This window comes from Ornithorhynchus anatinus, chromosome 14, assembly GCF_004115215.2.
Source record: "Ornithorhynchus anatinus isolate Pmale09 chromosome 14, mOrnAna1.pri.v4, whole genome shotgun sequence".
In the NCBI taxonomy this organism is placed as follows: Eukaryota; Metazoa; Chordata; class Mammalia; order Monotremata; family Ornithorhynchidae; genus Ornithorhynchus; species Ornithorhynchus anatinus.
In genome coordinates, this window is record NC_041741.1 from 17,433,735 (window position 1) to 17,461,557 (window position 27,823).

General features: G+C 52.4%; 2 protein-coding genes across 5 annotated transcripts in view; both read left to right on the top strand.

Moving 5' to 3' along the window:
• FRS2 (fibroblast growth factor receptor substrate 2) overlaps positions 1-5,807 on the top strand; it is a 38,491-nt gene extending 32,684 nt beyond the window's left edge. For all 4 annotated transcript variants that reach the window (XM_029079006.2, XM_029079008.2, XM_029079009.2 and 1 more), the window contains one exon: positions 442-5,807. In XM_029079006.2, coding sequence (XP_028934839.1) covers positions 442-1,389 — 948 coding nt within the window. In that variant the 3' untranslated portion in view covers positions 1,390-5,807. The remainder of the gene's footprint in view (positions 1-441) is intronic.
• A 5,252-nt stretch (positions 5,808-11,059) lies between these two features.
• Positions 11,060-26,569, top strand: CCT2 (chaperonin containing TCP1 subunit 2). The gene is made up of 16 exons (XM_029078642.2): positions 11,060-11,220; positions 14,535-14,609; positions 14,696-14,761; positions 14,853-14,964; positions 15,504-15,580; positions 15,924-16,036; positions 16,196-16,398; positions 17,658-17,758; positions 17,847-17,974; positions 19,446-19,549; positions 21,093-21,212; positions 22,595-22,723; positions 22,916-23,019; positions 23,804-23,903; positions 25,232-25,373; positions 26,011-26,569. The coding sequence occupies exons 1-16, from the start codon at positions 11,218-11,220 to the stop codon at positions 26,039-26,041; spliced, it is 1,608 nt and encodes a 535-aa protein (XP_028934475.1). The 5' UTR covers positions 11,060-11,217; the 3' UTR covers positions 26,042-26,569.
• Positions 26,570-27,823: the final 1,254 nt, after the last annotated feature.

Consider the following 27,823-nt stretch of genomic DNA (forward strand, 5'->3'; position numbering starts at 1 on the left):
CAGATGAGGTCACTGAGGCACAGAGAAGTCTGCCTCCCCCTCGAGACCGTAAGCTCCTCGAGGGCAAGGAACGTGTCGACCAACTCTGTGGTTTGGGACTCTCCCAAGTACTCAGTCCAGTGCCCCGCGTGCGGCCGGCGCCCAGTAAATACCCCCTGATGGTAATAACGACTGTGGTATTGGTTAAGCGCTGACTTTGTGCCAAGCACTGTGGTAAGCACCGGGGCAGATACCCGGGTCAGGTCGGACCCAGTCCCTGCCCCACGTGGGACGAGGTCACAGAGTCCCAGAGCGGCGAAGCGACTTGGCCCGGGTCACCCAGCAGCCGCGCGGCCGTGCCGGGACGAGAACCGCCCCCCGGCCCTTGGACCCCCGGGCCCCGGGTCGATCGCCCTGGGCCGTGCCCCTTCTGACGCCTCCCTTCTCACCGTGTCCTTTTAGGTCCACACCTACGTCAACACCACGGGGGTCCAAGAAGAGCGCAAGGCCCGAGCGGGCCCGCATGCCCCCGCCGAGCTCCCCGGCGCCGAGAGCGGCGGGGCCGGGGGAGAGCCCGGCGGCCCCGAGGAGCGGGACCCCCAGGTCGTCCTCGAGCCCGAGGGGGTCAAGTTCGTGTTAGGGCCGACCCCCGTGCAGAGACAGCTGATGGAGAGGGAGAAACTGGAGAAGCTCGGGTCAGAGGCGGCCGGGAGCCGCGGCCCGCCGCCCGGCGACCGGGATGCGGGCCACGACGGCGCCGAGCGCCGAGAGGGGCCCGCCGCCCCCAAACTGGCGTACGAGAACATCAACGGGCTCTCCCTCCCGGCCGGCCGCCGGGGCCGGCTCCCGCCCCCGCCCGCCGCCGGCCCCTCGGACGCCCAGAACGCCAACAACTCGGCCCAGCGGAGGACCGCGCTGTTGAACTACGAGAACCTGCCGTCCCTGCCCCCGGTCTGGGAGGCGGCCCGCAAGCCGGGCCGGGACGGGGCCGAGCCCCCGGGGCCGAAGACCCCGGCGGTCAACGGCTACCACCCGGCGCTGGACCCCGCGCACAACTACGTCAACACGGAGAACGTGGCCGTGCCGGCCAGCGCCCACAAGCCGGAGCCTCCCCGGCGCCGGGAATGCGCCCCCTCCGTCTTCAACTTCGACCTCAGGCGGCCCAGTTTAGAACACAGGCAGCTGAACTACATCCAGGTGGACCTGGAGGGCGGCAGCGACTCGGACAACCCCCAGACCCCCAAAACCCCCACCACCCCGCTCCCCCAGACCCCGACCAGGCGCACGGAGCTGTACGCCGTGATAGACATCGAACGGACCGCTGCTATGTCCAGCTTGCAGAAAGCACTGCCCCGCGACGACGGCACTTCTAGGAAAACGAGACATAACAGTACCGACCTGCCCATGTGAGGCCGGGGGGAGGGGGCCGCCACCCGCCGTTTGCACCTTTGTGAAGTTGGGTTTTTTTGGGTTTTTTTTTTTAAATGAAGATGCGAGCGCTCCGTTTTCGTTTCTAAACACTAATCCCTTTTCTAGACTGAGGCACGGTTTCTCCCGACTCCTCCGCGGGCTCGTTTCTGACGAGAGGGAGCCGATGTCAGGTCCTCGCGTCTGAGCGGCTCTCGTCCCCTCCTCCGGTAGCCGTTGCGGGGGCTCGCCTCCGGCCCAGCGCCCGTCGAAGCGAGCGACGGGCCGGCTCGAGGATGGGCACCCCGGACCCTGGTTGACGTCCGGTCGCGGTCGGCATCCGCGAGCGGCGTCGGAAAGCCTCGCGATCGGCGCGCCGCTCCCCGCGGGAATCTAGCCTCCGACGGGAGCTAGCCGTCGACTCCCCCTCCAGATGGCGCGTCGTGCGGTTTCCTTAGCTAGAGGCCTTCGGACGTGAGCCGCGACGCGTCGGACGGGTAAGGGATAGTCAGCACGCCGGCTCCTTTCCCCTCGGCTGCCCGTCGGAGAGGGCGCCGCGTCCGCGAAGGTGCGGTCGGCCGTTGGTCTGCGTCGTGAAGGCGCGTCGGGGAGGGGCTTTGGGTGGGAGGGACGGCTCTTCCTCCCCTCCCCGGCCTCCTCGTTTCCCAGGAAAGGGACGCGCCAAGGTTCACTGGGCGCGAACCGTGGTAGGATCTAAAATCAACCTCAGGTCAATCCCGCCAGAAACGGATTTGCGTCGCTGTGCCGCGCCTCCTCCCCCCGAGGTACCCGAACGGGTAGCTCCGGCAGCGCTCGCCGGAAGGCGTATGAGGTTTCCACGTACCTTAACTGGGCGTCGGGATGTCGGTCTCGTTTTGTCCCCTAACGTCTTTACGTTTCGATCGGTTGAGTTTGTATATAGTCCGACGTCTGATCGTGCGTCCATCCTTATATATATAGTCTACGTTCTTGTCAGATTCTTTTTTCTGTCCTTTTTTTTTTTCTTTTTTTCCTTCGGAAGGTTCGTTTGTAACTCGCTGTTAGATTTAACAGGGTCGTCCTTTTCCAGTATTTATTGATACGCTGTTTACTTTCCACGTCTGCGTAGGCACCCTCTTAAGTTGGAAATCTCACCCACGGGTCCGTGGGCGGCGATCTCTCGGGTCGTCGGGGGGAGAGGCGGTGGTAAAACAGGGAGCCCCACGATGTAATCCGTGTCTGTGGACGCGCGTTTCCTCCCCCCACTCCTCCCCGAACCTCCACCCCCCAGCACTTTAGCAGTGGTTCGCTGAGCCAAGCGACTTAGCTTGACTGCAGTTGCACTGTTAGCCCATATTCTCGGAGTGTTCATCAGCTCTGCTGTGGAAACGTCTAGGCGTCCCTCGATCTCCCCCCGAGTGTCACTGCTAGAACATTGCCAGCGCAACAGGTGCGACGGAGGACCAGTAGCAGAGGGATTAAGTCATGATTTAGGCGGCCGAGGAACCGACGCTTCTCTAAAGGGACGTGAGTTCTCGAGTCAGATCGGTCGGCAAAATCAAAATCGCCCGGTCCGGTTGTCCGTGAGGGCAAAAAGGAGGGTCAGAAGAGGGATCGAGTCACCTTGCCAAAACTTCTGACGGATTTTTGTTTGTTTTTCCCCACCTTCTGGATCCCACGTGTCGCGGCTGTTTCCTAGCCTTTTTTTCCCGGTCCCGGGGGAGGTTCTCTCATCAGAGTTCCAGGCTGACAGGCGGGGGTCGGCCTGGGAGTCAGGCTCACCTGCGTCGGTCCCCTTCCCCCCCGTGAAGGATCCATCACTCCACTAGAGCGGGACCACTGTAGGGAGGAAAAGGCGCCCAAGTCGGGTTCACTACTTCGAAACCACGATTCCGTAAATGTGCCTCCCAGGATTTTCCTCTGGGAACTCGGTGCTTACTCAAGTGCTCACTTAGAGGCAGAGTGTGCCCGGTAGTTGGGAACGGGGAGGACGGTGGGAATGCAGCCTCCCCGCTCCCCGTTCCGTCTGCCCCACGTCTCGCCGTTCCGGACTTTGGTTATTTAACGGGGAGGGCGCCCACCGGACCAGCTGCGGGCGGCGGGATTTACAGCGCGGTCCGGGAAAGAGGACGAAGAGAACGGGCGTCCCTTAACCCCGAGAAATGAGACCGAGACAGGATCGCTCATCTTTCTACTAAAGGGCTAATGCACTAACCTTACTCCTTCCGATGTGGGGGGGGAAAATAAAAATCCTCTTGTCGACACTCGCCCCCATCACTCTTGTCCGGATCACCCCCAAACTCAGCGAGGCTTCTGTGAGACGAGAGGGGCAGATTAGAGCTTGGCCAAAGGTGCCGTAAGAAGAGAGGAGGAGGAGACGGAGGAGCCATGACAGTCGCACCCGGGTGTTTTGGGTTGATGAGGAGAAATTTGCGTACAACCAAAGTCACGTCGGGTTGACTGAGGGAGTTACAACTCTGGACCTCTATTCCGACAAAATTCAGAGTACTCCCCTCTGTCCCCCTCCAGAATCCGGCAGCGCGTATTAAGCCGCCCCTCGGGAGAGTCGCCTCCGTCGAATCGACCGTTGGTCTTTGCACGAGAGGGGTTTGACGCGCACCCGCAGCAACGCCATCCCACTCTTCCTTTCGCTCGCCCACTCCCCAGAGATACATTTTCTCCCTGACCAAGCTTGGAATGGGATGAGGGTATCTTCTGCCTGCTTTTTCCTCGGACTGTGGGGTTTTTTTTGTTGTCGTTTCTCCTTCCCTTCTTTCAACTCTCCCGTCCTTGCAAAAAACTGCAATCTGGTGCCTTCCCTCCCACCAGGAAGATAAGGCAAGTGATTCTTTCATTTTACTGCTGCTGTGGAGTGACAAGATATGCACTTTACTCTTGATGACTAAGCAAATAGCTTTTTCTCTCCTCAGCCCGTCTAGCTTGTTGTCCCCAGTCGGCTCTGCAGACGCCAGGCTTGGGTTCTAGGAAGATCCGCCGGTAGGCTTCGGGTTTCCGGCGGCTGTCGATGCAGATCCCGCGGTTGAATAGTACGCGTATGTACGGGATGACACGATGCTGTAATCTTTTCTCAGAAAATGCGGTACAGCATGTAAAGTACCTCAAGACACGTTCTCCGACATCAAAAAAAATGGGAAAGGGGCCTTATATTTTTCACTGTTTCCCAGCCATCCGCCACTGTGTTTTTTGCCTCCGGGCGAAGTTTCTCTCCAGCTGTAGATTGCTCCCCCGATGCTATCTAGTCCACGAGGAGCCGGCGATCTGTGCGGCCGATGCCCCGTGTGTTTGCGGGTCGATGTGTATACGTAGATATTTACACTTGCGCGCGCACACACACACACACACAGCATGCCTCCTTCCGAGAACTCCTAGGTAAATCACTGCTTCTTTGCAGTTTCGTTTGAGAAGTCCGATGCGTGAGGTATATGGTACTAACTTTCTCTTCTTTCCCTGAAATTTGCCAAATTCTGAGCACGGGCATTCTCCGCACTAGAAAGAGACTGGTGTAGAATGACTGAATGTATAGAAAATGCTTCCGGTGTGAGTTGAGTAAAAATCGGTGTGGAATGCCCTGAGACAATATGCCTAAATATCTCTATCCTCCGTCCCCCTAAACCATCTCTCCTTTCCCTGTCGCGCCCCCCTCCGCCCCCTCCAACCTCCCCCTTTCTTTTCCCCTCCCTCCGTCACTTTGATCCGTTTCAGCATCGCTAGGTCTACTTTAAACCGTTCGTCTGCATCTCAAACTACACTCTAGATTTGCAATTCTGGTACAACTGAACACTTTTAAAATTCGAAGCTGCCTGGTGAATAGTACAGTAGCCACCAACGTGCCACAGTTGCATTCTTCAATGCAAAGTAGTCATTTTTTTATAAAGGCCAAAATCACGTTACGTTTTATTTTCATTTTATTGTATGATATTGTAAGATTATTGTATGTCCTAATTTGCATTATAAAATGTTTAAGTTTTTTCCTACTTAAAGGCATAAATATAGCAACTTTGTATAAAGGTAGCTTACTAGATTTTTAATTTTTTTCTTTTATAAAAAGTTGTCTAACAGTGGGACTACCATTGCCAAATTGTACATGAAATATGAATTTTGCCCCCTTTGGTTACGATTTCTTTTTATAAACATTCCACGTTTCTCTATAAAAGACTAAAGTGATACTGTACTATGCAGAAATTGTGTATTTTTGATGCGGTTTCCTACCGGCATTTTGCATTTTGGTTTGCGTTTTTAGTATTGATATAGCTTTCCAGATGTTAATTAAAATAAAACCTTGTATTATGTGATATTGACAACATTGTTTGCCTCCTGTCTTCCCCCAGCCCCCTGGTTCCCCCTTCTCCCCGCCCTCCGTTCCCTCCCCGTCAGTGCCAACTTCATAATTTTTGTAGCATGGCAATAAAATATTGATTTTACATTTTCGCCGCCTGTTTTTGGATGGGGCCGGGGAAGGAGGGACCTTGGTTGTTTTCGCGTTGCCACATGGCAACTTCGAGCGGTAAAGAGAATCGGGTCCAAAATGTGTTGCACTTGGCAGTGAGGGTAGATAGAGTTGGAAACATTTAAGCGCCCGCCTATACGTTCCCTGAATGTGTGTGGATAGAGAGCAGTTTTGGTTGGTTTTTTTTTTCCTTGAAATGTTGAAACTCATGTCATGGAATTGAGGAACAGCATATTTGCTTGCAAAGATCACTGCGACTTGATATTCCTCAGTTTTTTCAGAAGGCATACGACATTCACGTCGAGGTTGATCTCTGGGGAAAAAACATCTCCATCAGAAATGGGATTTATATATACACTTATCTGCCCTGTGAAGAATTTAGGGGAGAACCAGCCCCGAGACTTGAAAAAAAAAAAAGTCAATAGTGAAGAAAAGAGTGACAAGCTAAATCCGTCAGTGATGAAGAGACTGTCTGCCATATCAGTCTGTTCAGTCGCCAGCGAGATCATCTCTCCAGTGTTACAAATGAGAAGATTAAGCCTCGAAGTGAAATGACTTGGCTGAAGAAACAGAGATTAATGCAGAGCTGAGACCCCCGCTAAGTTTCCAGTCTTTCGCCACATCACGAACTCCCACTTATTTGGATGTCACGTTCCTGTTTACAAATTCATTTACACGGCAGAGTCGGCCGGGCGCCGAGCTCAGAAACAGACACCCATATATATTGTTCCTCTCTTTATTAAACTCCGAGGGGCTTCACTGAATCTCTGCAGGCAACAGAGCAAGATGGACAGAGACGCGTGGGTCGGAAGGGGCGGTTTGCCCGGTTCCTTTTCTGAGAAGATTTGGGCAGTGACCGTGCCAGCTGCCCGCCTTGCCAGGCTCTGGGTCTTTAGATAAAAATAAATTAAACCCGGGGGGAATAATAGAGCCTTACATAGTGCCGGGGGTGGCATTTGCGGGGAGCAGGGCGGGGAGGTGAGCGATGGATCGGGGAAGGTCTCCCGGAGGCATCATTTCAGAAGGGCCTTGAAGATGGGGAGAGCAGCGGTGTGCCATCTGAAGGACTGTAAGTTTGTTGTGGGCAAGGGACACGTCTACTAACTGTGCTGTCCTCTGCGCGCAGGAAGCGCTCGATAAATAGCACCGACGATGAAGATGAGTTCCAGCTGTGAAGATGAGCTCCAGCTGTGAGCCAGAGGACGCCAACGAGACGACGAGTAGTATTTGTGAGCTGTGAGCCTCACGCGGGACAACCTGATGACCCCGTATCTCCCCCAGCGCTTAGAACAGTGCTCTGCCCACAGTAAGCGCTTAACAGATACCAACATTATTATTGTTGTTGTTATTATTTGGCTGGGGCAGATGCAAGGATGAGGAAGACTCCTCAAAGACGAATGAAAGTTTTCCGGAGCAGGGAGCCTGCTGGATCTTTGGTAGGAAGGGATGGATGGTTCTCGCACCTCGGTTGCCTTTAGAAGAGGAAACCGAGCCACCGGGGACCTGGGAGATGAGGCTATGGCCCGGGACTGGCCGGGATTATGGAACGGACGCGTCGCTTGACTCCACGTGAGAGTTAATAATCGTTTAGCGGGACCGACGAAGGCGGATGGAGCTCCTCCCTGAAACGAGTCAGCTCTTCTGCCAAGGTGCACCTCCTCCTGGAGGCCTTCCTTCCCTGAGCCCTCCTTCCCTCTTCTCCCACTCCCTTCTGCGTCGCCCTGACTCTCGATTCATCCGTCCCCCCCACGCCCACACCACTTAAGTCCTTATCTGTCGCTTATTAATTCCTATTCGTGTCTGTCTCCCCCTCCAGACTATAATATCATTGATGATAATGACGGTATTTAAGTGCTTGCTATGTGCCAACCATGTTCTAAGCGCTGATTGTGGTCTGGGAATGGGTCTGTCATTCTGTAGTCTCCCAAGCGCTTACTACAGTGCTCTGCACCCAGTGCTCAATAAATATAATTGGCTGACTGAATGATCTGACGGGCAGAAGATGCGGGTAGGAAAGGCAGGGAAGCAGCGTGGCTCAGTGGAAAGAGCACGGGCTTGGGAGGCAGAGGCCATGGGTTCTAATCCCGACTCCGCCACTTGGCAGCTGGGTGAGCTTGGGCAAGTCACTTAACCTCTCTGCGCCGCAGTCACCTCATCTGTAAAATGGGGATTAAGACTGTGAGCCCCACGTGGGACAACCTGATTACCTCGTATCCCCCCCGGGTGCTTAGAAAAGTGCTGGGCACATAGTAAGCACTCAAATGCCATTATTATGATTCTAATCCCAACTGTGCCCCTTGTCTGCTGTGTGACCCCGGGCAAGTCACTTCACTTGTCTGGGCCCATCTGTAAAATGGGGATTTGAGACCGTGACCCCCCACGTGGGACAGGGTCCAACCGGGTTTGCTTGTATCCACCCCAGCGCTCAGTACAATGCCTGGCACAGAGTAAGCGCTTAAATACCGTCCTCATCATTATCATTGTAATAATAATGCTGGTATTTGTTAAGCGCTTACTGTGTGCAGAGCACCCTTATTTTAAACCCCCAATTCCGGCCCTGGAACAAGCCTATCGTAGCAAGGATTATTTAATCTGACTGAAACTCATCAATTTAAGTGAAGGGGCCATAAATACAGAGAGTTGAAGAACTTGGAAAGACAGAAACCTTTGTGTTGTCTTATAATCTCCCCCCGACGCATCTCACAAAGTAGGACTTACCAATGCCACCATCACTACTGTGTTTTGTGCGGCGCTGGGGTGGATACGGGGTCATCAGGTCGCCCCACGTGAGGCTCCCAGTCTTCATCCCCATTTGCCAGATGAGGCCACTGAGGCACAGAGCAGTGAAGCGACTTGCCCACAGTCCCCCAGCTGACCGGCGGCAGAGGCGGGATTCGAACCCACGACCTCTGCCTCCCCTGCCCGGGCTCTTGCCACGCTGCTTCCTCCCCGCGCTCACGGCCCCAGGCCTCGCCTAACGCAGTGCTTGGCCCATAGTAACTGCTCGAATATAGTAAGGATGATTAGTGTGAAGCAGCGTGGCTCCGTGGAAAGAGCGCACGGGCTTTGGAGTCAGAGGTCAGGGGTTCGACTCCCAGCTCGGCCACCTGTCAGCTGTGTGACTGTGGGCGTGTCACTTCACTTCTCGGTGCCTCAGTTACCTCATCTGGAAAATGGGGATTAACTGGGAGCCTCACGTGGGACAACCTGATCACCCTGTAGCTCCCCCAGCGCTTAGAACAGTGCTCTGCACATAGTAAGCGCTTAACAAATACCAACATTATTATTATTATTATTAGTGTTACGTCTCCGGCCGTTGGGGGGTGAGGGGGAGGCCTCCCGTTCCCGGCGACGAAGCCAAACGGGGGTCCGTTGCCATGGCGACGGCCCGGGCTTGGCCCTTCTTTGTTCGGCGGAGACTCCAAGTCCCACAGTGCAGAAGTGAAGAGGGCCTGTGGGGCGCAGAGGCTCCAAGTCCTACAGTGCAGCAGTGAAAGGGGCCTGTGGGGCGCAGAATCTACAAGCCTTCGAGGCCGTCCGTCACCTCGCCCGCTCCTACCTCTCCTCCTTTCTCTCTTTCTGCCGTCCCCCCGTTCTCGGCCATCCCGCCGTCGACCCCCGGGCCACGTCCTCCTCCTCCTCACCTCCGCCAAACTCATCCTCTTCCCCTCTTCAAATCCCTACTTAAAAGCTCACCTCCTCCAAGAGGCCTTCCCACACTGAACTCCCCCTTTTCCCTCCGCTCCCTCTCCCCCCCTTCACCTCCCCTCAGCTAAGCCCTCTTTTCCTCTGCTCCTCCCCCTCTCCCTTCCCCTCAGCACCGTACTCGTCCGCTCAACTCTCTCTATTTTCATCACCCTATTTATTTTGCTGATGAGATGTACATCGCCTTGATTCTATTTGCTATTGTTTTAATGAGCTGTTCATCCCCTCGATTCTATTTATGGCTATTGTTCTTGTCTGTCCGTCTCCCCCGATTAGGCTGTAAGCCCGTCCAAGGGCAGGGACCGTCTCTGTTACCGATCTGTCCATTCCAAGCGCTCAGTACAGTGCTCCGCACATAGTAAGCGCTCAATAAATACTATTAATGAATGAATACAAGCCCCACACTACAGCAGTGGAAAAAAAAGGTCTGGGGGGGTCCGCAGACTAAAAGTCCCACGTTGCAGCAGTGAAGAGGGCCTTTGGTGAGCAGAGACCAGCAGCAGGAAAAAAAGGTCTGTGGTCGGCAGACTACAAGTCCTACAATACAGCAGTGAAAAGGTCTTTGGTCCGCAGACTACAAGTCCCCCAACGCAGCAGCGGAAAAAAAAAGGTCTGGGGTGCGCAGAGACTACAGGTCTCACAATGCAGCAGTGAAAAAAAGGTGTGGGGGTGCGCAGAGACTACAGGTGGCTCAGTGGAAAGAGCAGGGGCTTTGGAGTCAGAGGGCATGAGTTCGAATGCCGGCTCGGCCACTTGTCAGCTGGGTGACTGTGGGCGAGTCACTTGCCTTCTCTGGGCCTCAGTTCCCTCATCTGTAAAATGGGGATGAAGACCGTGAGCCCCACGTGGGACAACCTGATTCCCCTGTGTCTACCCCAGCGCTCAGAACAGTGCTCGGCACATAGTAAGCGCTTAACAAGTACCAACATTATTATTGTTACAGGTCTCACAATGCAGCAGTGAAAAAAAAAAAGGTCTGGGGTCCGCAGACTACAAGTCCCACAATGCAGCAGTGAAAAAGTCTGGGGTCTGCAGGGACTACAAGTCCCACAATGCAGCAGTGAAAAAAAGTGTGGTCTGCAGAGACTCCAAGTCCCACAATGTAGCAGTGAAAAAAAAAGGTCTGGGGTCCGCAGAGACTCCACGTCTCACAATGCAGCAGTGAAAACAAGTCTGGGGTCCGCAGAGACTCCACGTCCCACAGTGCAGCAGTAAAAACAAGTCTGGGGTCCGCAGAGACTCCAAGTCCCACAGTGCAGCAGTGGAAAAAAAGGTCTGGGGTCCGGAGAGACTACACGCCTCACAATGCAGCAGTGAAAACAAGTCTGGGGTCCGGAGAGACTACACGCCTCACAATGCAGCAGTGAAAACAAGTCTGGGGTCCGCAGACACTACACGTCTCACAATGCAGCAGTGCAAAAAAGGTCTGTGATCCGCAGACTCCAAGTCCCACAATGCAGCAGTGAAAAAAAAAAAGTCTGGGGTCCGCAGAGACTCCAAGTCCCACAATGCAGCAGTGAAAAGGTCTGGGGCGCGCAGACTCCAAGTCCCACAATGCAGCCGTGAGGCGGTCCGCCCGCAGCCCCGACGTCACATCCGGCTTCTGCCCGTCCGCCCCCGGTCCTGCTCGACGAACGGCGCTGGGCGAGCGCGGGCCACCGTCCCCGAGCTTCGGAAATATGGTCAGTGGGGCCCAGGCCCTCCCTTCATCCTGCCCTCCCGGTCCTCGTCCGGTCCTCGTCCGGTCCTCGTCCGGTCCTGTGGTCCCGCGGCCGTCCGGAGGGAGGTCCCGGAGGCCGGAGGCCCGCGCACATGGGCCGCTCGGGGAGGGGGAGGCGGCGGCGGCGGCGGCCAGGACCGGCCAGGACCGGCTCGGCCCCGCTCCGCCCGCACCCCCGGGAACCACACCTCAACCGCTCCCCGCCGCCGCCGCCGCCGCCGCCGGCCATGCCGGGCGGGGAGCGGGAGAAGCTTCTAGTCCCTCCGGGAGGGCGGGCCCCGCCCCAACCCCGCCCCAACCCCGCCCCCGCCCTCAGGACCCTTTCATCCCCATAATAATAATAATAATAACGTTGGCATTTGTTCAGCGCTTACTATGTGCCGAGCACTGTTCTAAGCGCTGGGGTAGACACAGGGGAATCAGGTTGTCCCACGTGGGGCTCACAGTCTGCATCCCCATTTTACAGAGGAGGGAACTGAGGCACCGAGAAGTGAAGTGGCTTGCCCACAGTCACCCAGCTGACAAGTGGCCGAGCCGGGATTCGAACCCGTGACCTCTGACTCCAAAGCCCGGGCTCTTTCCACTGAGCCACGCCGCTTCTCCCCATCACTAATTGGGTTCAGCGGCGCTTACTACGTGCCGAGCCCCGTTCTAATAATAATGTTGGTATTCGTTCAGCGCTTACTCCGTGCAGAGCGCTGTTCTAAGCGCTGGGGGAGACACAGGGGAATCAGGCGGTCCCCCGGGAGGCTCCCCGTCTCCATCCCCATTTTCCAGATGAGGTCACTGAGGCACCGAGAAGTGACTTGCCCACAGTCACACAGCTGACAAGGGGCGGAGCCGGGATTCGAACTCATGGCCTCTGACTCCAGAGCTCGTGCTCTTTCCGCTGAGCCACCATCACTCATTGGGTTCAGCGGCGCTGACTGCGGGCCGAGCCCCGTTCTAATAATAATAAAGTTGGTATTCATTAAGCGCTTACTCTGTGCAGAGCGCTGTTGTAAGCAGTGGGGGAGATACAGGATAATCAGGCTGTCCCACGTGAGGCTCCCAGTCTTCAACCCCATTTTCCAGATGAGGGAACTGAGATCCAGAGAAGTGAAGTGACTTGCCCAAGGTCACACAGCTGATTAGTGGCAGAGCAGGGATTCGAACCCATGGCCTGTGACTCCCAAGCCCGGGTTCTTTCCACTGACCCACGCTGCTTTTCTAACCTGAGAGCCTGACCGCAGCCCTGCCCCTCGGCCGGACGGGGCCAATGGGAGGAGCTGCTAGTTCCCCCCCAGGGATGGGGCCTGGATTAATAATAATAATGTTGGTGTTTGTTAAGCGCTTACTATGTGCAGAGCACTGTGCTAAGCACTGGGGGAGCTACAGGGTCATCTGGTGGTCCCACGTGGGGCTCACAGTCTTCATCCCCATTTTACAGATAGGTCACTGAGGCCCAGAGAAGTGAAGTGACTGGCCCACAGTCACCCAGCTGACAAGTGCCAGAGCTGGGATTCGAACCCATGACCTCTGACTCCCAAGCCCGGGCTCTTTCCGCTGCGGGAGCACGAAGGGGTGGGGCCTGTGGGAGGAGGAGGAGGAGGTTCTGGTGCCGCTCCCCGTGGCCAGACCTGTCCACCATCGGACCCTCCCAAAACTCCCCGTCGCGGGAGCCCTCCGGGTTGTTATTATAATCATCATCGTCATCATCATCATAAACCGTAGTGCTTCTTAAGCACTCACACTGTGCCCAGCACCGTACCAGGCGCCGGGGTCGATCCGGTGGGACCCAGTCCCTGTCCCCCATGGGCCTCCCATTAACCCCTCCCATTTTACAGGCGAGGCAACTGAGGCACAGTGAAGTGACTTGCCCAAGTGCCATGGCCTAGTGAATAGAGCAGGGGCTTAGGAGGACAGAAGGTTCTGATCCCAACTCCACCACTTATCTGCTGGGTGACTTTGGGCAAGTCACTTCACTCCTCTGTGCCTCAGTTCCCTCACCTGTAAAATGGGGATTAAGACCGTGAGCCTCGTGGGGGACAACCTGATTATCTTGTACCTCCCCCAGCGCTTAGAACAGTGCTTGGCACATAGTAAGCACTTAACAAATGCCGACATTATTATCATCAGGACTGTGTCCAACCTGCGTTGCTTGTATCTACCCCCGTGCTTAGTACAGTGCCTGGCACATAGTAAGTGCTTAACAAATACTATTAATATTTTTATTAAGTGGTGGAGCCAGAATTAGGACCCAGATCCATAACAATAATAATAGTAAAATGGTATTTGTTAAGCATTTACTATTATCAAGCGATCTTCTAAGCGCTGAGGTAGATACAAGATCATCAGGTTGGACCCAATCCCTGTCCCACATGGGGCCCCCAGTCTTAATCTCCATTTTACAGATGAGACGACTGAGACCCAGAGAAGTTAAGCGACTTGCCCAAGGTCACACAGCAGACAAATGGCGGAACCAAGTTGGGAACCCACGTCTTTCTGACGCCCAGGCCCGTGCTCTTATCCACTAGGCCATACCCAGGCACATTGGTACCTACAAAAGAGGTTGAGAATGCATAAGTGCTGACTGGGTGATCATTTGACTGGTTTTATCCCAGGCAGTACGATTTTTCAGTTGGCTTGTCCCCTACCCTGGGACAATTCAGAACCAGACACTGGTCAGTTTTTAAATTTTTAAGAATCAGAGCATCCCAACTCTACTCACCCAGTGGGGCACTACATTGCATGTAGACCCCGGGAGGGGAATTTCACAGCTCTTGAGCAAATGGGGGTCAGGGGATCTCCCCCACCTCCCCTGGAGAAATACTGTACAATTTGCCAAATGTGGGTTCTTGCAAATTGGCACCGATGACATTAACACATCGGGTTCCTTTGCCAAATGTGGGTTCTTGCAAATTGGCACCGATGACATTAACACATCGGGTTCCACTCCTGCGACACGGGGGTGATTTCACGTGTGTCTCGAACCGCCTTGCGAAGTCCGTCAGTGGCTCCCCCCGGGCTGAGGTCGTAGCTGGGAGACTGTGATCTGGGGAAAAAACAAGGGAATTGGGAAAGGGAGTGGGATTTCAGAAAGCCTTTGAAGGGTGGGGAGAGTTGTGGTCTGGTGGGTTGAAGTGGGAGGGAGCTTCTGGCGGGAGAAAGGGCCTCCTGGGTTTGTAGAAGAGCTTGAAGAAGAGGGAAGGGCCAAGAGTTTCCGATTGAATCCAGAAAGGGGCGGGTTAAATTTTTAGGGCGTCTTCATCTCTTCTCATTATTTTTGGGTTTTAGGCTTCCCTTTCTCTAGCACCTGTGAACATCTTCAAGGCTGGGGCCGATGAAGAGAGAGCTGAGACGGCCCGTCTGGTAAGGGTCCCTTCCCTCCCCCCACCCATATAAAGCTATCGTTCTACATCGGCTGCCTCTACATCCCCGTCTTATCTTCGTTTCAGTCTTCCTTCATCGGTGCCATTGCCATTGGAGACCTGGTCAAAAGTACTCTGGGGCCTAAAGGCATGGTGAGAAATAACATGAAAGTATATCGAAGTTGGCTTCACAGAATTCTTTCGGGGCTGTTTTAAAACCGTGAACTTCATTCCTTTCCTTTAGGACAAGATTCTCCTGAGCAGCGGAAGGGAAGCTTCCCTCATGGTGACCAACGACGGGGCCACCATTTTGAAATCTATCGGTGTCGACAACCCGGCAGCTAAAGTTTTGGTTGGTGAGTCTGAAGTCTTCAGCTGTTTCCGATCCCCTACACAGTCAAGTAAATTAGTCGGTACAAAAACTTTTATTCACGGCCAGAGAACCGTGATTTCTTATGATTGTTGCCTGGTGCAAAAGGACTACTTTTTTTCACCAGGCTATTACTAGCCAAGTATTTCCCTCACTGTCAATTTGAAATAAATGTCACACAGACAGCCCAAACGCATCCAGATTTCAAATTTCTGGAGGATAGAGGAGACACGAATTAGTATCACCCAACACTGGACCGTACCGTTGAGAGTGTTTACCGTTTCGATGTCGCTTTTGCTCACCCGGATTACGAGTTTAAATTGCTAGGAATTTCATTCGGATTGGGAAGAGAAAGGATTTGGTCCACATACTTGGAATAAGCTAAGGAAAGCAGTGGTTGACAGCTGCTTGCTTGGGTGACCTGTACTGATAACAACTAACTGGTCAGGTTGAAAAAAGAAAAGAAGATTCAGCTTCATGTAAAACCAGCCCAATTAGGCATGTGATAGGTGGCTTTCTCTTTAGATATGTCAAGAGTCCAGGATGATGAAGTGGGTGATGGAACTACTTCCGTAACCGTTTTGGCAGCTGAATTATTAAGGGTAAGAGAACGACGAGCCCGTTTTGGTACCACAGACAGTTTTCCGTTGAGCTTTATTTTTGAATGAGGGGCAGGCTTGAAAAGAATCGTGTTTTGGGGGCGTTTTTTTTTTTATAGAGTTCGCTCTTCCGGCTTTTATGTTCCCACCTGTTAACTTTCTTGTGTATGGTGACCATACCTTTGAATTTTATATTTCAAATTATTTATATTAATGTCCGTCTTCCACTCTAGTGGGACCTCGTGGTGGTCAGAGAATGTATCTGCTAACTCTGTTGGTGTTTAATACAGTGCTCTGCACATCGTAAGCGCTCAGGCGGTTCACCCGTTGCATGTGTCCTTATCAGGAGGCAGAATCCCTGATTGCCAAGAAGATTCACCCTCAGACCATCATCGCCGGTTGGAGAGAAGCCACAAAAGTAGCCCGAGAGGCCCTGTTGAATGCTACGGTGGATCACGGGTTGGTTCATTAAAGTATCAGTTGGAATTTTACGGTGCTAAATGGCGGTCCTCTTCTTGGTTATAGCCGGGAGAAATGAGTAGATTTCAGATAAATCGCATTCCTTAAACTTCGCGGGGAAAAGGCATTAAGATTCGCTGTAACTTTTGCGTCTTTTAGCAATGATGAGACCAGATTCCGCGAGGACTTGATGAACATCGCGGGCACCACGCTCTCCTCAAAGCTGCTGACCCATCACAAAGACCACTTCACTAAGCTGGCCGTAGAAGCTGTTCTCAGACTGAAAGGCTCTGGCAATTTAGAAGCTATCCACGTTATCAAGAAACTCGGAGGAAGCCTGGCAGATTCCTATTTAGATGAAGGTAGGTGTGCAAGATGTGTGATTTGAAATGCCGGGTGAATGTCCTTGGCTGCTGTGTGACCTCAGGCAAGGCCCTTCACTTCTGTGAGCCTCATCTCTCTCATCTGTAAAATGGAGATTAAGACCGTGAGCCCCTTGTGGGACGTGGACTGTGTCCCACCCAACTAGCTTGGATCTACCCCAGCGCTTAGTACGGCGTCTGACACGTAGTAAGCGCTCAAGAAATATCAGAACAAAATCACTTAGAGCTCCAGCTCTGCGTGGGATCAACTCCCCGAGAGAGTAGGTGGGGCGAGATGAGAACTCACCGCTTAGAGTAGTGCTTGACACATAGTAAGCGCTTCTTAACAGGTACCGTCATGATCATGAGTATCGTTATAAGTAAAGGACCCAGGACAGAGCCTTGGGGGACAGCCAGAGGTGGGGAGGATGAATCCAGTCATCAGTTCACTGAATTCGTCAGTTTTTCCCGTGCAACTGAGAAACTTACTGCAGCCATCTCTGTGGCCAAACTTGTTTGTCGGGCCTACCTCACTTAGGTTGCTTCTTAAATGGCCTTGATTTCATTTGAAAGTCCACAGAACTACGTAACTCTGACAGGACGTGGCCGTAACGGTGCAAAGTTCCATTCAACGGTTTGATTCTCTGCCCAGCTGGCGATTAACACCGACGGCACAGATATACCCAGTTAATTGGGAGTAGAGGGGAAGCATAAGAGGCTTAAGCTTTAGCTCCTTGAGGTCAGGGATCGTGTTCAGCAACTCTGTTGTACTGTACCCTCCCAAACGCTTAGTCCGGCGTCCTGCACCCGGTAAGCGTGCACTAAATGCCATGGCTTAGTTGATGGATGAGGAGTGTTCCCCTTTCTTCCCTGGGGATTTTTGCTCCGTTCCCTTGCATTGGCCTTGAAAGAACTCCGACTGAATCTCACCTGCTGCCCTGTGGTCGACCCTATTGGGTAAAGCAGCGGAAGAATTTTCTCTCCTTCCCTTTCGAGAGCTCAGTTAAGATGATCGATGGATCGAGTGAATTTACTTTGAGTTAAAAAAAAAAAATCGACCGATGTTACTTGGAGGTAGTCCAGTGTCTCGAGGGAGTAATGAAAGTGGCGGGAGGGGGGGGCCTGAAACCTTTTTGGGGGGACTGTTAGAGCGACGCGGAGAAGAATCCACTTGGGCGGATCACCGAAGACTGGCTTCTTATCTTTATTTTTAAGTGCCCAATTTGTAAAAGCCTAACGGTGGTTTTATTTTAACACAGGCTTCCTGTTAGATAAAAAAATTGGAGTGAATCAACCGAAACGAATCGAAAATGCGAAGATTCTCATTGCCAACACTGGTATGGATACAGACAAGATTAAGGTAAGCGGCTACTATTATTTACCCAAGTCTGGTCCTCCACCCGGATCTCATCAAAATCACTTACCGTCGATGTCGTCTCTCTACGTAGATATTCGGTTCCCGAGTCAGGGTGGACTCCACAGCCAAAGTGGCAGAAATAGAACAGGCGGAAAAGGAAAAAATGAAGGAGAAAGTCGAGCGCATTCTGAAGCACGGAATAAACTGCTTTATTAACAGGTATGCTCCGGGTGGTAGACGGAACGTTCTCACGGCCTCAGTGTCAGAGGGGCTAAGCCAAGGTTGATTCCTGTTCCAAAAAACCCATCGCTGATCTTGGAACTTCAAAATAAGTGGTTGCAGTACTTAGCGGATGCAGTATAAAGTTGGCTTCGACCGTGCAGTTTGTCCACGAGCCTTCCGTTGGCTTTGCAATGACTGTCCCAGAACATCCTCTAAGTGGCGGACCATTGGTAATAATAATAATAATAATAATGTTAGTATTTGTTAAGCGCTTACTATGTGCCGAGCACTGTTCTAAGCGCTGGGGTAGACACAGGGGAATCAGGTTGTCCCACGTGGGGCTCACAGTCTTAATCCCCATTTTACAGATGAGGGAACTGAGGCACAGAGAAGTTAAGTGACTTGCCCACAGTCACACAGCCGACAAGTGGTAGAGCTGGGATTCGAACTCATGAGCCCTGACTCCAAAGCCCGTGCTCTTTCCACTGAGCCACGCTGCTTCTCTAATAATAATAACGATGGTATTTGTTAAGTGTGTACTATGTGCCAAGCACTCTTCTAAGCGCTGGGGTAGATACAAGGTTATCAGGTCGTCCCATATGGGGCTCGCGGTCCTCATCCCCATTTTCCAGATGAGGTCACTGAGGCCCAGAGAAGTGAAGTGACTTGCCCAAAGTCACAGAGCTGACAAGTGGCTTAGCCGGAATTCGACCGCAGGACCACTGACTCCCAAGCCTGGGCTCTTTCCACTAAGCCATGAGTCGTGAACAGTTGAGGAACCTGGGGAACAAACGGAAGGAATCATTTTTGCAGTTCTCATCTGGACAATACCCGTTCTCCCTCCTACTTAGACTGCGGGACCTGATGATCGTGTATCTACCTCACGCCTAGTTCATTGCCGGGCACATAAACGTGCTTAATGAAGACCATTATTTTGATGATGATTATTAGCCTGGGCTGAAGAAGATGTGCTTCCAGTTTCTGGCCTCCAGTCTGGGCCATAGAGGGGTGGGAGATGTCCAGATGCCGCTGGGGCAAAACTCTAGCCAGTCACCAAATTCTGCTAGAGGGGAAGCTGGGGCGTGACCACACCTGTTAAGTACCACCACCTTCGGTCTCGGAGCTTTGTCCTATCCCAGAGATGGTTAGTGCCTCTAAAAACAATCGATGGTATTTATTGAGCATGGGGCAGAACACTGTTCTAAGCCTTCAGGAGAGTACAATACAATTTGACACTTTCCCTGCCTGTAACTAAGCCCTCGGGAGAGTACGATTCAAGAGAATTCGACACTCTCCCTGCCTGTAATGAGCTTAATGTCTAGTGTTAAATATGCACCGTTTGTGGGAACCGTACCACCCGGTGTTCTGTTCGAAATTTAAGGCTAGGTTTTGAGAAAAGATTAGCGGGAGACTTGTCATTGCAGGAAAACGAAGAACTTCAACCTTTCTGTGTCCGTCTCTATTCTAGGCAGTTGATTTACAACTACCCCGAGCAACTGTTTGGTGCCGCCGGCGTCATGGCTATTGAACATGCAGACTTTGCCGGCGTGGAGCGCTTAGCTCTTGTTACAGGTATGGGAGTCGAGAGTCTAGTCATTTGTGGAGAGTGTTGAAACGTAGCGATCCGTTGCAGAATTTTTGGTAGGATCTGTTAAGACGAAATAATCATTATGCCTCCAGATGGCTGCTGTCCCCTATATTAATAATAATTGTTATGGTTCTTGTTAAGCACTGTTCTAAGTGCTAGGTTTGCTACAAGTTACTTGCTATTAGCTACTAGTCAGCCACCATAATAATAATAACAGTAATAGAAATTGTGGTGTTTAAGTGCTTACTAAGTGCCAGGCACTGTACTGAGGGCTGGCGCGGATACAACATGGCTTTGTGAATAGAGTACGGGCCTGGGAATCAGAAGATCATGGGCTCTAATCCCTGCTCTGCCACTTGTCTGCTGTGTGATCTTGGGCAAGTCACTTCACTTCTCTGTGCCTCAGTGACCTCATCTGTAAAATGGGGATTGAGACTGTAAGCCCTATGTGGGACAAGGGACTATGTCCAACCCGATTTGTTTGTATCCACCCCAGCACTTAGTACACTGCTTAACAAATACCCTAATTATTATTATTATTATACTATATTATCATTATTATACTAGCAAATCGGGTTGGAAGTGGTCCCGCATGGAGCTCAGTCTTAATCCCCATTTTACAGATGAGGTAACTGAGGCCCAGAGAAGGGAAGTGACTTGCCCGAGGCCACACAAGAGACAAGTGGCAGAGGTGGGATTAAAACCCATGACCTTCTGACTCCCAAGCCCGTGCTTTTTCCAGTAGGCCATTCTGCTTAGATGCCGCCTGCTTTCTGGGATTAGATGTCCTCTCTGTACTCCGAGAGGTGGGACAAAGCTGACCCGGACCTCCTTTCCACCCCCCTACGATCCCCCCTCTGACCTCTCCTCCGGCCAGGTGGGCGAAATTCCTCGGCAGCCTGCTAGGCTCTGCGCGTTAGAGCAGTGTGGCCTAGCGGATAGAACACAGCCCTGGGCGTCAGAAAGACCGGGGTTCTAGTCCCGGCTCCTCCCTTGTCTGCTACTGTGACCTTGGGCGAGTCACTTCACTTCTCTGTGCCTCGGTTATCTCATCTGTCAAATGGGGATTGAAACTGTGAGCCCGATATGGGACAGGGACTGTGTATCCATTCCAATGCTTAGAACATGGTAAGCGCTTTAACAAATACCATCATTTATCAGCAGAGAAAATTCTACATCTTGGGCAGTGAAGTGAGGCTAGCAAGGTGACCTCGAAAGAGCCTAAAGTAGAAAGAATATCCTGTAGGAGGTTGAAAATACATGAGAGAAGTTTTAATTGGGAAACCACTGCCTTTTAAGATTTGCTACGAGATGAGTAATCGAAGGCTTTCGCAGCCACTGCAGCGTATAGTTAGATCTCAGTTCTGAACGTAATAGGTGGATTTAAATTAAAGCCCGAGAAACTTCACTTAACCCTTCAACTCTGCGGAGGTCCAGTTAACCGGGGCCATCCGTGGGGGCTCCTCCTTTGTGTCAACTGAAAGCTCCGGGCTTATTCTGAACTGAACGAGGAATTTTTGCTCACAGGTGGGGAAATCACCTCAACCTTTGACCACCCAGAACTGGTAAAGCTCGGGAGCTGCAAGCTTATCGAAGAGGTCATGATTGGAGAAGATAAACTCATCCACTTCTCTGGAGTGGCACTAGGTAAAGACTCGTGTTCACGTCGAAAGTTGTCATTGAAAGGTAGTGAGACCCAGCCATTTTCCGGTAAAAGGCTCGCAGGTAAAAGAAGGGTTGGAGTGAAAAGGGAGGTGATCTACAGGGGAGGGGTCGTTTTGCAACCTTCCCAGGAAGTGTGATGCTGTCTGGAGGAGAGGCGTCTGAGGAGAGGCGTCTTGAGTGGAATTACAATCAGGGGTGTTTAGTGAGCCCTTACCGGGTGCTGGGCACTGTACTAAGCACTCGGGAAAGCTGAGTACCATAGAGTCGATCCTGGCATCTGAGAAGATTCCAGTCTAGAGAACATGCCAACTACTGGGAAATCTGGATCTCTGTTTAGACAACAGTTGGGTCGGTGGTGAGACTGTATTTTCATCTCACCCGAAGTGTAATTTTCATGTTTTCTATAAAGCATAAGGCTTCTTTAAATAGTCCTTTAATTAACCTTTAATATTTAAAGGAAAAGGGTGACAAGTCAGGAGAGAGTGTGGCCTAATGGATAAAAAGAGGACCCCGAAGTCCGAAGGATCTTGTTTGCTATGTGACCGTGGGCAGCTCACTTAACTTTTTTTGGGTCTCAGTTTCCTCATCCATAAAATGGGGATTAAAACGGTGAGCCTAGTGAGGAACTGGGACTCTGTCCAACCTGATTAGCTTGGATCTTCCCCAGCGCTTAGTACGGTACCTGGCAAAAAGTAAGTGCCTAACAGGTGCCATTACAAAAAAAGAAAAAATCAGGTGTGACGATCGTTCAGTGGGAATTCTCATTCCACTCTGAACCTTTTTTCTGTTCCCTAATTCATTCAGTTGTATTTATTAAGCGCTTTCCGTGTGCAGAGCACTGTACTAAGCCCTTGGGAAAGTACAGTACGACAGTAAACAGTGACATTCTGTTCTCTGTTCACGGACAGTCACAGGTCTGTGACTGTGTGGACACCGGAGTTATTGTCATTATTAACACTAAGTGTTTACTCTGTGCAAAACTCGGTGCTAAGTGCTGGGGGAAATATAAACTAATCGATTAACCCCCAGCCCCCCCGTCCCATCCGGAATTCCCAGTCTGAGCTGGGAAGGTTAGTCCACTTAAGTGATAAGAATCTGACCAATAAAGAATACAAATAAACAGTACTCTAGGGTGAGTCGCCAATGCACCACACTCCCCTGGGGCTCTAGTCCTCGTGAGCCGCCATCTCACCACCATCGCTCTGAAAGCAGGGGAGGCCGGTTTGGTTCCCCCAGCTTTAGGCAGGCCGAGAGAGGAGAGAGTCTTGTCCCCCCGAACCACACCCCCCCCCAACCCCACAGTCTGGGCACTGCCCATGAGGCCCCGTGGGGGGCCGACCAGTTGACGGTCAGACTGGTTTCAGGTGAGGCCTGCACCATCGTCCTCCGCGGGGCCACCCAGCAGATCCTGGACGAAGCGGAGCGATCCCTCCACGACGCCCTCTGCGTCCTGGCTCAGACCGTGAAGGATTCCCGGACGGTGTACGGTGGTGGTGAGTGCCCGGGCTCGGCGGTGGCTCGAGGAACGGCGCTCCCCGGGCCCGTTTCTTAGCGTCCGGAGGGGCGGTCACCCCATGTCAGTTAGGCCCGGGCTACACCGCGGCTGTCTAGAGTTTGGGGGCCTCCTGGGTGTTTCCGGGGGCGGGACGGGGTGCCTTTTGTGAGCAGCATCGTTCCGTTGACAGGGTGTTCTGAGATGCTGATGGCTCATGCCGTCACAGAGCTTGCCAACAGAACACCGGGCAAAGAAGCCGTCGCGATGGAGTCGTTTGCCAAGGCGTTGAGGATGGTGAGTTGTGACTACAGCCGATGGGGTGGAAACGAATTTTACTTCAGGGACGGCCGGGAGCGGGCCCGGCCGTTAGCCCCGACCGTCTCCTTGCGTGTTGTCCTGAGAGAAAACATCCCTAAGTTGGAGAGGGAGCCCACGGCATTTATCACAGTCAGAGTTCCTGCTGTTAAAAATGGATGTCGAAGCTGGGGGCCCGGAGGTGGAGAATCCAGCGGCAAGAGCCACAGGCCTGGGAGTCGGAAGGACCTGGGTTCTAATCCCAGTTCTGCCACCTGTCTGTTGGGAGACCCTGGGCAAGTCACTCTGCTTCTGGGCCTCATTTACCTCGTCTGTAAAGACTGTGAGCCCCATGCGGGACAAGAGGCTGTGTTGTCCAACCTGATTAGCTGATTAGAGAAGCGTCGTGGCTTAGTGGAAAGAGCCCGGGCTTGGGCGTCAGGACGTGGGTTTTAATCCCGGCTCTGCCACTTTTCCGCTGGGCAAGTCACTTAACTTCTCTGTGAGCCCCACGTGGGGCAACCTGATTACCTTGCATCTACCCCAGTGCTTAGAACAGTGCTTGGCACGTAGTAAGGGCTTAACAAATACCAAATTATGATTTACCAAAATCCAAGGAATCAGCAGTGTAGTTAAAGGGATTGAGTTTTACTTGCCATTCAGATGGGTGATCTTGCTTGCCCCCCCCCTCCCGTGAGAATTATTTTTCTTTCCTATTTCACCTGGGTAAATAACTAAAGCACTCGAATGGATAACACTCACCACATACTTATTCCTCCCTCAGCTCCCAACCATCATAGCTGACAACGCCGGCTACGACAGCGCAGACCTGGTGGCTCAGCTCCGAGCTGCCCACAGTGAGAATAAAACAACATATGGACTTGGTGAGACATGGGGTCTTGTTTTAGGGTTCTGGGGGACTGTGGGGGTGGGGGAGTATCTGCCCGCTAGAACACTGTTCTAATTTTTGTAAACTTTCTTCATGGAGCCGAAAAGGTCATAACTATCATCCGCTCTACCAAATTCTCCCTAACCTGGCTCTTAAAGAACGGCTGCTCTCCCCATTTATTAAATAAATGAGGGCCTATTTAGTAAGCTCGCTGTGGGCAGGAAATGTGTCTGTTTATTGTTGTATTCTCCCAAGCGCTTAGTTCATTGCTCTGCCCGCAGTAAGCGCTCGATAAATACGATTGACTGACCAACCTGATCAACTCGAATCTACCCCAGCGCACAGAACGGTGCTTGACGTATAGGAAGCGCTCAACAGATACCATAATAATAATGAAAAAGAGGCTGTAATCCATATAAAGTGGATGGATTGTTTTGGGCCTAGGACCCAGATTTTCAGACTCCCGATCCAAGTCTAAGCCATACTTTCCTAAGGTTCTCCTTTAGGACCGGTGTTTTCAGCGTAAATGCAAGAGTATATTTTTTTCATTTTTATTTGAAAAAGTATTTGAAATGGTTTATATAAATTTGAATACAATAAAAATAATTAAAATTGTTCCTAATACGGGAAGCGATATCAACATTATTAATTTTTTTAAAAAAAGGTTTAAATATTTTTAAAAATGTACAGACAGCAAAACATAATCCCTGGTCTGGGTTTCTTAGAAGCAATCCAGACAGTGGGAGCTTCGTCAGGAAGTAGTGGTTCAGCGAGGGCCATCTTTGTCTCAAAACTGCTAATCGCCTGCCTGGGGTTAGTGTTAGGGTGTCACTGCCAGGCCTAGGAGTCAAAAGGTCTTGGGTTCTAATCCCAGCTCCGCCACCTCTCTGCTCTGTGACCTTAGGCGAGTTATTTCACTTCTCAGTTCCCTCATCTGTTAAAATGGAGTTTGAGACTGTGAGTCCCACGTGGAACAGGGACTCTGTCTAACCCGATTTGCTTGTGTCCACCCCAGCGCTTAGTACAGTGCCCAGCACGTAGTAAGCGCTTGACAAATGCCTCTCCATGAAATCACCCCCATTTCCCTTGGGGGCGGGTATAATGTAACTGGAGTTTTTCTCCTCAGAGAAGTCCTTCCTCTCAGGGCTCAAGGCGATGAGCGGCAAAACATGTACTTATGAGAAGTACATGCCCAGATTTCACTGTTTTCAAGATTCTGCTCCCGTAGTTTGCAATTTGACCAAAAAATAGCATGGTTTTTAAGCCTCACTTTGGAGTCGCTTCCGTTGCTATCCTTAAGAATCGTCTCCCTCTCCCCCCAAGATATGAAGGAAGGAACAATTGGAGACATGGCCACCCTGGGCATAACTGAGAGCTTCCAGGTGAAGAGACAAGTTCTCCTGAGCGCGGCCGAAGCAGCCGAAGTGATTCTCCGCGTGGACAACATTATTAAAGCCGCCCCCAGGTAACCTGCGTCTTTTAAAATTCTTTAAAATAGTGGGTCGACCGGCCAGGGTGGGAGTTAAGAGAAAAACTGTCAGCCCCAAGATCGATTGTGGATTTTTGTTCCCTCCTCCACATTCACCGAGAATCGTCATGTCCCACAGTCTTCTGAGGAGGTGGGAAGTCGGCTAGAGAAACCTCCACAAATGAGGTGGAACAGTTTTCGTTCAATTCATCCTATCGTATGTGTTGAGGGCTTACCGTGTGCCAGGCACTGTCCTAAGCAATTCCCAGTTATCCGAGCCTTGGGTGCGGGGTAGGCGGAGGAGATCGGGGGTGTCTGGCTGTTCGGGGTCCCCACGGCCACCGGAACCCAGCCGACCAGGGAACGCCAGACCGGTGAAGCCTTCTGCTAGCTTTGCGAGGTCTCCGTATACCAGTTGTGCATCGGAGGTGAAAATAATAGCTTGAAAAGGTTTTATTTCCCAGAGCTCCGGTCGACGAAAGCAGTGGAGCGGCGGAAGAACACGTGCCCATTTAATTACTGTAACATGGGTTTGGAGGCGACGTATGTTTGCGTCTTGGCTCGGCGAGGCCTTGCACCTGACCGGCTTCCGTTTTTAAAACTGATGGGTGTTTTCTCCCCGATCCGCCCCCAGGAAACGCGTCCCAGATCATCACCCGTGCTAGGCCGACCCCGGGGGCTCGACGGACACCGACCCGACTGTCGCCGGGGACGGACGGGATCCCCTAAAGTGGCCAGGGAGCCGAGTCTTCTTTCAGAACAGCATCTCCAAGTCGCGGGCGTCGTGCTGACTTTTCGGTTTGAAAATGGGTCTGGTTTATTGCTGTTCCCCGAAACCGATTGGAGGAAAGATGTCATTAAATCTAGCCGTTCCCATCTTGTCCTGTCGTTCACTGAGACGTTCAGACCCGCATTTGGTAACGGTTTGCTTGGCACGGATGGGTGCCTGCCGTCCCGGCCGACGTACGTTTAGACGTGCAGAGCCTTTACCGTAGAGATAAAATGGGGCAAGGGTTGTTTGCCACTGTTTCTGTCATTTTCCTTTAGCTTATATACAAGACAGGACCGAGGGACACAGCAGCTCACAAACAAAAGCCTAGTTTGCTGCCTTTCTGTGTCATTTTCTTGTTCCTTTGTGCAGCATCTGCGACCCGCTTAATTTCGACAATAAAAGTGCTGTTTTTAAATTGAAACCGACAGACGGTTTTTGCCGCTCATCGCCTTGAGCCCTGAGAGGAAGGACTTCTCTGAGGAGAAAAACTCCAGTTACATTATACCCGCCCCCAAGGGAAATGGGGGTGATTTCATGGAGAGGTATTTATTGAGCGCTTGCCGTGTGCAGAGCACTGTACGAAGCGCTTGGGAGATAACGTGGGCCTGCCGTGGTCATCTGTAGTAGTCAGCTTTATCGTTCTAGCCGGAATTGGACGAAAGCGACACGGGTTGACTGAGATCTCCATTCGCGGAGAAGGGGCAGAGGTACGTGGTTCTCTTGTCTTTCGAAAGAATGGGCGTTTAGGGGAGCCCCAAAGGCTAGAGCGGTGTGTTTGCGGGGTGACGACCGATCCCCGCCCGGCGGGGCATGGGGTAGGGTTAGCACCAAGGATGCATGTTCCATCCCCATGTCGCACTATTAACTCATTGCCTCGCCATTGCAAAGGCACGCATTCTTGTTGCAAAGGGCCGTAAAGGCCTTCCTCTCTTAAAGAGTCCCTTGGATTGCCACAGGTAGAAGAAGAGCAGGAGGTGGGAGCCAATCGTCAGAACCGATGCGCGACAGTCGCGCAGCTTGTCGAAGCAAGCTTATCTTCCTTTATGTCTGGCTCCGCCTCCAGCCTCTGCCGACCGTTCTGGTGGGTGGCAGTGGCCTCTCCCAGGCTTCTCCCATCTCCCTCCAGCCCGAGGCCGCGCGTCTGGACTATCGTCGGTCATTCGTCCCGCTTTCTGGAGAGCCCACCTGCCTACCGTCGCTGCCATCGCTCCGATCGAACCAGCGGTGGTATTTATTGCGGTGTGCAGAGCACTGTTCTAAGCACTGGGGAGAGGACCGTAGAACAGAGTAGACACGTTCCCTGCCTGCCCACGATGAACTTAGAGCCTCCTTATTACTATTATAATGCTCGTTAAGCGCTCACTATGTGCCGGGCACCGTTCTAAGCGCCGGGATAGACACAAGGTAGTCGGGTTGGACGCAGTCTCTGTCCCACATGGGGCTTACACTCTCAATCCCCATTTTCCAGATGTGGTAACTGAGGCCCAGAGAAGTCAAGTGACTTGTCCAAGGTCACACAGCAGACGTGCGACAGAGCCGGGTTTAGAACCCATGACCTGAGTCCCAGGCCCCCCGGCTCTACCCACTAAGCCACGCCTCATCTCCCAGGAGGCCCGGTGTCCAGTCACCGTCGTCATCGTGCCCTCCGCACCTCCCGCACCCGCCCGCAGCGAGC

Bases quoted from the DNA above. Each gene is read 5' to 3' on its own strand.
- CCT2 (XM_029078642.2), top strand. The intron at 21,213-22,594 runs GTAAAGACTCGT...GACTGGTTTCAG, and splicing joins CTTCTCTGGAGTGGCACTAG to GTGAGGCCTGCACCATCGTC. The intron at 25,374-26,010 runs GTAACCTGCGTC...ATCCGCCCCCAG, and splicing joins ATTATTAAAGCCGCCCCCAG to GAAACGCGTCCCAGATCATC.